This window comes from Helobdella robusta (assembly GCF_000326865.2).
Source record: "Helobdella robusta unplaced genomic scaffold HELROscaffold_5, whole genome shotgun sequence".
In the NCBI taxonomy this organism is placed as follows: Eukaryota; Metazoa; Annelida; class Clitellata; order Rhynchobdellida; family Glossiphoniidae; genus Helobdella; species Helobdella robusta.
The window spans coordinates 5,182,041-5,193,018 of NW_008705254.1; the positions used below are offsets into that span (position 1 = coordinate 5,182,041).

The 10,978-nt window shown below is 30.9% G+C and overlaps 4 protein-coding genes across 4 annotated transcripts in view; 1 reads left to right on the plus strand and 3 right to left on the minus strand.

The window, feature by feature from the left end:
* Nucleotides 1-641: 641 nt before the first annotated feature.
* On the minus strand, nt 642-3,638 carry HELRODRAFT_67628 (hypothetical protein; the record flags this gene model as incomplete). Its single annotated transcript, XM_009026866.1, has 7 exons — nt 642-931; nt 1,053-1,223; nt 1,364-1,598; nt 2,313-2,479; nt 2,971-3,040; nt 3,297-3,337; nt 3,503-3,638. The coding sequence occupies 7 exons, from the start codon at nt 3,636-3,638 to the stop codon at nt 642-644; spliced, it is 1,110 nt and encodes a 369-aa protein (XP_009025114.1).
* A 1,456-nt stretch (nt 3,639-5,094) lies between these two features.
* On the minus strand, nt 5,095-5,931 carry HELRODRAFT_68509 (hypothetical protein; the record flags this gene model as incomplete). The annotated part of the gene is made up of 1 exon (XM_009026996.1): nt 5,095-5,931. One exon carries the CDS (start codon nt 5,929-5,931, stop codon nt 5,095-5,097), a length of 837 nt encoding a protein of 278 aa, XP_009025244.1.
* A 1,017-nt stretch (nt 5,932-6,948) lies between these two features.
* On the minus strand, nt 6,949-8,183 carry HELRODRAFT_163668 (hypothetical protein; the record flags this gene model as incomplete). Its single annotated transcript, XM_009027482.1, has 6 exons — nt 6,949-7,101; nt 7,305-7,391; nt 7,534-7,593; nt 7,698-7,820; nt 7,980-8,042; nt 8,130-8,183. The coding sequence occupies 6 exons, from the start codon at nt 8,181-8,183 to the stop codon at nt 6,949-6,951; spliced, it is 540 nt and encodes a 179-aa protein (XP_009025730.1).
* A 2,757-nt stretch (nt 8,184-10,940) lies between these two features.
* The window catches only part of HELRODRAFT_163669 (hypothetical protein), a gene marked incomplete at both ends in the record, with an annotated part of 2,868 nt that continues 2,830 nt past the window's right edge, over nt 10,941-10,978 (plus strand). Inside the window, one exon of the mRNA XM_009027483.1 lies at nt 10,941-10,968. Within this exon, the coding sequence (XP_009025731.1) occupies nt 10,941-10,968 (28 nt within the window). The remainder of the gene's footprint in view (nt 10,969-10,978) is intronic.

The window sequence follows — 10,978 nt, forward strand, 5'->3', positions numbered from 1 at the left end:
AAACATAACAAACAAATAATACATATTTGTATGATGTATAAACACAACATACAAAATAATTAAACAAAATAATAATTAAACAAAATAAACAAACGTGTATACAAAAAATATATACAACAAGCAAACATCTTTTATACAAAGAGCAAAATCGCATATAAATATACAAAAACTTGGTCATATAAATGAACATTGATACAAATAAACAGAATGCACATACACACACCGACACACACACATACATACATACATACAAGAAGACAGTATAACTGAAAAATAGGCAGACATACAAACAGTCAAACAAACAAATAAACACTTCAAACTGTATGTTGCTATGTAGCAAAATGCATGCATAAGCATGTGTGTGTGTGTGAAATTTGTAAACAGGTCTTCAATGTTTGTCTTTGGTTTCGTGCGTGCTTGTGTATGGGTGCGTGTGTGCGAGTGAGTGTTAGACTGTGATAAAAGTGCAAATTCATATTAAAAGTACATAGTGTTTGAATAAGATAAAAATGCATTATTCAAATTTGTGCATCAGCAGTGTGTGAAGGACAAAAAAGTAATTTGGAAAAAAAAACATTTAATAACATCTTTGAAAAAAAATCTGATAACAATGATAGAGAACCAATTGTTTTTATAAAGTTTTATATTTCCAAGTAGGTGGGTGTTTGTATATGTAGGTATTTGTATATGTAAGTATTGGTATATGTAGGTATTTGTATACGTAGATATTTGTATATGCAGGTATTTGTATATGTAGGTATTTGTATAGAGAAGCAACTAACGTTAAATCTGCTTTCCCAGTCAAAGTGCCAATCCATGGTCCAACCACTAGATGTCATGAGATCAGCAAAGAGGTTCCTCATGTATTCATAGTTTGGAGCCTCAAAAAAGTCCAACTGCCGAGTATATCGAAGGTATGTCGCAAATTCTTCTGCAAAATGTAAAGTCATATGATTGAGTAACTTGAGTGATTTACGTTTAGTACTTTTTTTCAAGCACATATTTTGGTAACAGTCTTAATTCAGCAGGTAATAAAAGTACACCCCACAAACCTGGATATCCGGAGCAGAGAACTTCGACAGGTGTGTCCCTCTTGGTATCCCCGATCTTCTGGTACCTTTCCTTTATGGTGTCTGCCTTGAGGCCCTGCCACGGTAGACTGCCCCGTAGGAAGTACATGAACATGTGACCCAAAGATTCTAAATCGTCCCGTCGACTTTGTTCTGTTTTGTATAGAGAAAAATAAGAATTTGTTATTTGATCTATAGAAATAAATGTAGGAAGCCATTAATACCTAAATGTCTAATATTTAAATTAATAATAATTAAAAAAAAATCTTAAAAGAAAAAAGATAAAGCAAGACCTTTTCCAAGATGTGTATTGATGCTCATGTACCGTGCGGTCCCTGTAAGATTTTTGTGCTCCCTATATGGAATGTGCTTGCGCGTTGTGGGGTCGATGAATTCCTTGGCCAGGCCAAAGTCGATGATGTGGATGATCTTGTCCTTCTTCGTCGAGTGCCGACCTATTAGGAAGTTCTCTGGTTTGACATCTCGGAAGATGAGGTGCTTCGAATGAACGTACTCCATCCGAGTTATCTTCAATGGTGATGTGTTGATGTGACAATGAAATGGAGCAAGATGGGAAATGATAAAATGACAAGCTGATGATGGAAACAACCACAACTGAAGCAATAGTGATGGTGAAGATGACGATGAAGAGAATTAAGATGAGAAATAATAATTATGCTAATGATAATGATGAATGGGCTGATGATTAAAACAAGAAAAACCACATCAGTGATAAATGAGCAGATGAAAAGGTCAGGTTCATTCATGGTTATAGTCATACACAAAATATTAAAAAACTGTTCACGTTCTAGGGCATGCAGATTAAAGGGAGCAAAGAAAATGATGAACATTATTAACGCTCAGTGAATATTTTTTAAACTTGAACAAAAATTTCACAATTGGAAAACAAAAATGAAATTAAAAGAAAACCTACTGACAAATAACTTTGAATCAATTTCTACTTGGACAAGTGCATATGAAATAAACATTAGAACAATAAAACAGAACTCACATGGATGACAAGAATAAAGAAACAAGAAGCAACACACCTATTCTTAAACTTATCAGTAAACATAACCATTCCCAAAAAACATCACATCACATTACTAATCATCATCTGGTTACATATAACATAACCATCCCCATTCAATCTAACAAGAAACAGCACCAATCCACTAAATATCAATTTAATCAAACCAAAATACATTTCTTATGCATCTACCTAACCTGGGCCCCACTAACCAGCTGATAGGCGATCATGCAGACAGTTTTTACAGAAAATTTTCTCTCGCAGAGGTCGAAGAGGTCTTCGAGTGTTGAGCCAAGAAGTTCAAGGACGATGGCATTGTACTTGGAACAAGGACCAAAGTAATATATTATTGGAATGCCCTCTGACGTAAAAAAATCATCTTTAAAATGTAAATTTATTTATTGTTAGTATATAAATCTCATTTCAGGCATAATTTCAAAATTATTCATTCTGTTAACTAAATGATTCCTCATTTGACATAAATGATTTATATCAGTAGATTCAAGTCAGTATGAAATTTTAAACTAATATTACATAATACATGAATATACTGCCCAGTTAATCCAGGAAACAGCAAAAAATTTCTTCACAAACGATTAGTTACATCAACTTTATAAAAAAAATATCTCAAAAACAGAAGTGCATTACAAGCTGCAACAGAATACTTTTAATTTCATTTTATTTCACTTTTTACAATTCTTCCTTATGTGTATGTAAGATATATAAATACATGTGACTCAATGCATCACACACGCACAGTTTGCATGTTATAGGTGGGAATCTCTTTGCAGTCGAACCCAGACACTACAACAGCAGAGTATGACACCTTAGCCAGTAATGACAATATAAATAAGTAAATGTTTCAAAAACCTGTTTGTCCCAGCATTTTATAAAATCTGTATTCGAGATGAAGCTGTGGGGCCCGTGTTTTCATTGGTTCCTGGAGTAATTATTCATTATTATAGTTACTAATTATAATTATTATATAATGATAATTATAGGTAAATTATAACATATTTGTAAATAAATATAAATATATAATTAATTAATAAGCTAGAATGTTATTGTAAATTGATTTGACAATCAAAATGAGTGAATAGCTAAGAGGGTAAAAAAAACTAATTGGCATGTTGAATGAGTATTTATTCTAAATGAGAATAAACTTGATTTAATAAAAATTTGCCAGAAATTCTTACAAGTTTTATGGCAACATGTTCATTTGTGTATAAATTCTTCCCTGTAATTAGTGAAATATCAATAAAATAGAATTCAATCTACTTGTCATTGAGGAAATAATGTGATCAACAAAATTAGGTAAAAATTATGTAAATTTTGAGGTAATTCTTAAATTTGATTTAAAAATTGAATTAATCAACTCTTTTTAATGTTTAAACCAACTAACCTAATCTCAGCTCCCCAAAATTACCACTGCCTATTTTTCTACCAACTCTAAAATTAGGGCCAACCATCATGATGCCCGAGCTATTGGACCCACTACTTCGACTGTTAGACAAACCCTGATTTGTTCTTTCAGGCATCTGTCTCGGTGTTTTTTGGAACCTAACTTCATCAAATGCCTCAAAATCTTTCCGGTAGCCAGCTGTTGTGGCGGCCATACACCAATCCTAATCAATCAATTAGTGAACTGAACAGGCAACAGTCTTCTACTCAAGAATGAAATGAAGAACGAACTGGGGAGAAATATTTGGTAAGATAATTAAAATTAAAAATGGAGAATGTGAGTGGATGAAATTATTGAATTTAATTATCCAACAAAAGAAGACTAAACCCAAAAATCCCCAATCCAAGTTAACATCAGTTCTAATATTATGAAAATCTCTTTCAAAATAATATAAAAATTTATTAATTAAATAAAAAAAACCAACATTGTAAACAAAAAGCATACAGTTTTTTTAATTTCAACATTAATTTTTATTTTAATTAAAAATCACTTCCACTTATTAATTAAAAATTAAATAAATAAATACAGATTAGGGAGTTGGGTTACGAAATTATGTTTTAAATAAATGAAATAAATATCCTAAATAATAGATTTTAAGGAATTAATTATTTAAATTAAAAAATTTAATTAAATTCATCTCAAAATAATATCATATCTCTGAGGCCCTATTTCATTATTAAACAAAAAAAAGACAGCAACCGGAACTAATGTTAAAAATCCCATTAAAAGGCGTGAAACATTTTGTGAACCTTAATTATTTTAAATATTTTTCTTGGGTTTTTATTATACCATTATTATTGAAAGAATTAATTTTTATTCATAATTAATTGTTTAATTGAATGATTAGTTCGTTATTTATTTAAGATTTATTTAGTTATTTGCTGGAATAACTAGAATAATTAAATATAGGTATAGAGAACAAGGTTGCATGTATGTCGGTTTTTCATTTTTTACATAGTTTTATAACAAAAATTTCATTAATTTGATATTATATAGTACTCTGATTGCTTAGCGGTATCGTGGCTTTAGTATAGTATAGTAAAAATAGTGATATTGATGTTGTTATTGTCCATTTTAACTATATTTGATAGGTAGAAATGGTATAAATCTTTCTAAATATCAAGATTATTTCTCGAAATAAATTCTTATTTTTAAGAAATTTCTCAGAAACGCTTTTCTTCCTATCAATTAACATTTTTAGCATGAAAAAAGACATATCAAATATTAAAATCATTTTATTCTTATTTTCGTTGCATCAAAAAGTTGTTAAATGGGGATTTTGCAAGAATTGTTAAAAATTGTAAACTCTGACGAATTCAATACGATAATAGAGAACACTTTTCTTGGATAGTAATCGCTAAATGCTTTAGAACGTAATAGCATCCTCTGTTATGTGCATTTTTTATACTTACAAAAAATGTTTCCAGGGAAGTGAACATATGAATGCATGCGTTACATGTGAGTGTCTGTGTTTATATATCGAGTATGTATAAATAAATGTTATTAAATGTAAAATATTACGATCAAATAGTTCACGTTGACTTGTCTACGGTTGTGTCTGATTTTAACCATTCATTATTGGCTAATTGATTTATCGTTACTCGTAACATGATGTCTGGCTCCAGCATCTTTCTAATGAGATGTTGGCACTCGGATGATAGTCTATCCTTGCAGTTTTTCGGAAAGGTCCACTTCTTTTTAATTTGACTTTCAACCATTTTAGGGAGATTGGAATCGTCGAATGGCATGAGGCCAGTGACGACGATGAAAAATATGACCCCGAGACTCCAGACGTCCGACATCATCGGATTGTACGGGGTTCCTCTCAGCACTTCTGGAGGTACATAAGCTGCACTACCGCAAAACGTACGACTCAGTAATCTCTTTTTATTGATCGGATCTGTTACACATCTTGCAAAACCGAAATCTGATAATTTAGGATCTCCGTGATCACCCAGTAGTATATTTTCGCATTTGAGGTCTCTGTGTGCGATATTGTTTGAATGGCAATATTGTAAGGCCTTTACAATACCGTTAATAATTTTTTTGGCAGGTGGTTCTGCCATGCAACCTTTTTTCAAGATAAATTCCAGCAGGTCTCCTTCTTTCGCTTGCTCCATTATAACGCACGTATACGGACCAAACCTGACGATTTTTTCGACCTCTATTATGTTGGGATGTTTCAGTGTACTTATGATTTCCAATTCTCTGGGTAGAAACTTTTCTTGGACTTCCTTAGTAGCGAGATTATGATCAATTATTTTGACGGCCATAGGCTTTCCCGTAGCCGAGTTGAGAGCCTTTCTAACAATAGCAAAAGAACCAGTCCCAATTTTTTCACCGAGTCGATAGCCATTTCTGTAGAACATAGATTCCAGATCAATTGATACTCTCTGTCGCTGGTGAGTTCTCTTGGACATTTTCATATGTTCAAAGTTGGACGTCTTCTCAGTTGCGTTGGGCCGTTTTGACGAGGTTTACTTGTTTGCTCGTTATTGAATAGGATCTCAAAAGTTGGTGGAGATTTGTTAATGGACGGCTCGCTAAACGCTCTGTTCGACGTGCGTTTGCAAGAGGTGTTCATTGGAGATGTATTGTGACCTTGAATGATCGCCCTACTCTTCTTCAGCACTCCTCTCCTCTGTCCTGCTCCTTTGAGGCCATTTTGAGTGATGATAAACTACTCAGCAATTTCGCGATTCGATGAAATTTTAAATACCACAGTCAGTTTTTGGACCCAGATTTAGCTAACAAACGTTTCAACAGATTTTCATTAATCCTCGGCGGGTCAGAAATTTAAAGTTAAGATTTTGATGATTCGAATTTGGTTAACGTCGATAACAGTTTTAAGTTTTATTACCTATTTAACTTTAAAATAAATTATATTTCGACCTATATCTTATAATATGGAGAATGTTATTAAAATTTTCTGTTTTTATTCTTGGCGTTGTTGATGGATTATTATCGAACGTAACAAAGCTTTTTAACTGACGTCATTCTATAAAGTTCTTTGCTGAAAAATATTGTTCGCTATTTTGTCTTCGCTCAACTTCTTGAATTAAACGTTAAACGAACTTATACGGGCATATTAATAAGAACAATGAACGAAAACAAAGAATTTTTTGAATTCTTTTAAAACAAAGAAAAATTATCTTCAGTAAGATTGCAAGTTCAAAACCCTGGAGCATCTGCCGCGTGTTAAACATGATAAGAAGTCACAAAATTAATAATCAAAAAATAACTTCGAGTAACAGGCGTTTAAAAATCAACCCAATTCAACAAAATTCAAATAAACGTAAAGTCAAAAAAATGAAAATAAATTACTAAAAAGTCTAAATACTCAAAATTTTTCGCGCGAATGGTAAAAAATGAAATGAAACACAAAGTTAAAATTGCTCTAATTCAATGAGTGTGCCGTTGCAGTCTTTTGGATGTAGGAAAATGACGGGCTTTCCATGGGCTCCAATTTTTGCTTTGTCACCCAGCGTCCTAATTTTGTAGCTCCTTACATCCTTCATGGCCTCCTCAATGTTGCTTACCTGTTTTTATATAAAAAAAAATAGAAATGTATCAAAATAAAATTTATCAAATTTTGGCCCAAATAAATTTACATCATATGATTTTTTAAAAAATATTGGTTAAACTTTAAGTTTTAAAAAATTATAAATTACTTATTTGAAAATATTAACAAAGACATAAAAATATAATTTGAACACTGAAAGGAAACCATATGAATCCTTACCTCGAGGCAGATGTGGTGCAATCCTCCTGAAGGATTCTTATCCAGGAATCCCTGGATAGGACTCTTCTCTCCGAGTGGGTACAACAACTGGATTGGAAACAAAAATATTTTCATTTATTTTTTTTATATCTTTTTTACTTAATTTTAGTGCAATAAGTAAAATTGTTGATGAGTTGTACAACTAGCTGACACATTTTAAATAAATTTAGGTTCTTGAATATGTAATTACCTCAATCTTGGTGTCCCCAAGCTGAACGAAAACTGTGTAGACACCGTGTTCAGGTTGTTCCTTCCAGTTAGAAAAAAAAGTTGGAAATATAAAAAAATGAAGTAAAAGTAAAAATAAAACATTAATGAATGTTATGAGCAATAGAGGTAGATCGGCACACTTACATGTTTCTCACTGACTTTGGCCCCTAAAATATTTTTGTACATGTTTGAAGCCTTGTCAATGTCAGGCACTGCTATGGCTACGTGGTTCAACTTTCCTAATTCCCAAACCTTCTTAGGTACTTTCTGTAGTCAGTGTAGCATTGTTTGTAAAAATTAAAAATTAGACATTTCTTAGATCAAAAATAAGAAACTTGAGACTTAGTAACATCATATAGAACTTATAAAATAAAACCATTCACAATAAAATAATCACGATGTTCATTATAAATATTAAAAACAAACTTTATCATCAGATCGCAAAACATTGGAAGTGCTCAAGAACCTGACAGACAACGGCACATCAACCTTTAATTAAAATCAAAAATTTCAAAAATAATTTAATGACGTTCAATTTTAGACAAAAATTTAGTTTAATGACTAATTTTTATGTACTTTTTGAAAGTTTCTCAACAATGTCCTTGCGAATAAAAGTGATTTTGAAGCCATTTTTAGAGCGCACCGAGCAGAAAAAATTTGTGTTGATATGTTAAGGTTGAAGCACTAGGGTCATTTGAAAGTTCATTTAAAAGTGAACCAAACCATAGCGCTGCGTTTCTGTAAAAAAGATATGATAGCCATATAATGTCGATCGACGTTACATTTGTATGAACTACTATTTGTAACACTTAAAGTTTTAATTTCAATATTTAGCACAACTAAAAAATCAACAAATTTTGTTTCAATCGTAAAACGTCCATATCATATACTTACAATGCCATATAATGAGCAATTGATTTTCAACTATAAAACATTTCAAGTTATTTAAGTATGTGTTTGTATGTTTGTGTATGTGTGCACGTTTAAATAATTACAAAACTTTCTAAATTAAAGAAATTAAAAAGCGCCTCTCGTGAAGGGCATTTAGTGAGAAGCTCCCTCGCCACGTCAAGGCAGCCGTTCATGAAGGAGTTTAAAACTCTACTAGCCTACTTATTAAATTACCTGACTTACGACACCTTAAAGTGTGTACATGCGTCGTGTGTGTGTTGGCAAGTTACAGTTTTCAGACCTCTTCATTCAAACTTATCAGTGCCTAAAGTAGGAGTTTAGAACGCAAAAGAGATAGGTGGGATGTATCCTTGCCGAGTCTACCCCACTGATCGATCATCCTAATCACCTATGCACCGGATGTCGAAATTCAGGGCCATCCCACTGTAACGCACCCTTAACTTACCTACTCTTTACAATTATCCCAAGCTTACATAAAATTACAAAACTCAAGAACCCAATTCATACGCCATTAGGCACCCGACCTACCACCTACATAATTCCTTGGGCTCCAACTTAGTAATAATATTGTAAAACTTAATATAATTAACTTACCTATTGGTACACTTATGACGTTTATTTAATTTACATTACAAGATTGTTCCTAGAATTACATTGACTTATGACGTTTATTTAATTTACATTACAAGATTGTTCCTAGAATTACATTATTGCCCTTATCTACCTATAAAATTATATTACTCTCAACCTTAGTAATAATAAATTAGAATGTGTAATGAAATTAAAATTACGCTCAACAAACGTAATGCGTGTATGTATTCACCGGTGCAATTGTATGTGCTGTGTGTAATAAATACGCTAATGCGTGTAATAAAACATACACTGCTTACCTACTCAACTACATTAATGTTCTATGTTTCCTATCTATAATTAATATTACCCTATCCAACTTACCTAACAAATATTAATGTAATGTAATGTGGTGTGTGTGTGTGTGTGTGTGTGCGTATGGGTTATATAATGTCAGCTAAAAATATAAAGTTGTAGAACGAAATTCATATATGTTTTGATAGGTGTATAATATCGCCTAAATTAATTTACATTTAATTTTCACCGGTTTTTAATGTTTCATTTAATGTTTTTATTTATTTGTTTTCATGTTTTCATTTATTTGTTTTCATTTTAATGTTTTATCATTTATTTGATGTTTTTTGGACAAACTCTGCTTTTAAACATTTGAACGTGATTTTACCTTAGTTTGTACTTGTGATCTTACCTTATTAGTAATATTGTGATATATATATATATATATATATATACACACACACACACACACACACACACACACATATATATATATATATATATATATATATGTATATGAGGGTTTCATATTATTTAGAATTTTATTTTCTTTTATAAAATTTAAATTAGCTCTATATAATATTAGCTCTATATAATATGTAAATTAATTAGCTCTATGTAACATTAGCTCTATATAATATTAGCTTAATATAATACTTAAATTAGCTCTATTTAATATTAACTCTATATAAAATTTAAATTAATTAGCTCTATATAATATTAGCTCTACATAATATTTAAATTAGCTCTATATAACATTAGCTCTATATAACATTAACTCTATATAATATTAGCTCTATATAATATTAAAATAATAAATAAATAAAAGTAAACAATTAAATAAAAATAAATGAACGTGGGTCATTCTCCGTCAACTTGAACCATTTAAAAAAAAGTCCACGCCCGACCATCTCCGATTTTTTTAAAATTTGAACAGTAAGTACCTCAATGTATTTCATCGACAAAATAAAATTTTTATAAAAAAATTTCAATTATTTTTCAAGTTATGAAGATTTTTGTGACAGCATCCCCAAATTTTTGAGCGATTTTTTTCAAAACTTGTACCTATGTAGAACGCTATATCTCTTGAACTAGCCAACATATCTTGATGAAATTTTTTGTGCATATCAGTGAAACAATGTAATAACAAAAAAAATAAATGTTATTGTTTCGAATCAAAAGAAATTTTGAACAAAAAATCTAGAAAAAAATGAATTTTTTGAAAATTTCACCGATTTCAAAACAGCGTAGCTCAAAATCTATCGCAAAATAAATAAATATTTTTTGTTATTTTAGAAGTACCTTATAGTCATAAATAAATCACAAAATTTCGTTAAAATCTGTATTGAATTTTTGGAGCTATCGGAGCTCAAAATGTCAAAAAAATGAAAAACTTCTTTTGTTTGGCGCCATTTTTAACTATGAAGAACCAAACGTTTTTTAATTTTTAAAATTTGTTTATATAGTGCTTTTATAGCTTAACAACATATCAAAAAATAAAATTGGCGTTTGCTTTCTTTGAAAAATAAAACAACTTCAAAATATATTATATTTCTCCTTTTCGCATTATAAGATAAGCATGAGGCAAACGACCGTTTCGAAACTATTATCATGAACACTCTTTGCTATGATGCACAAAGTTAGTTAGT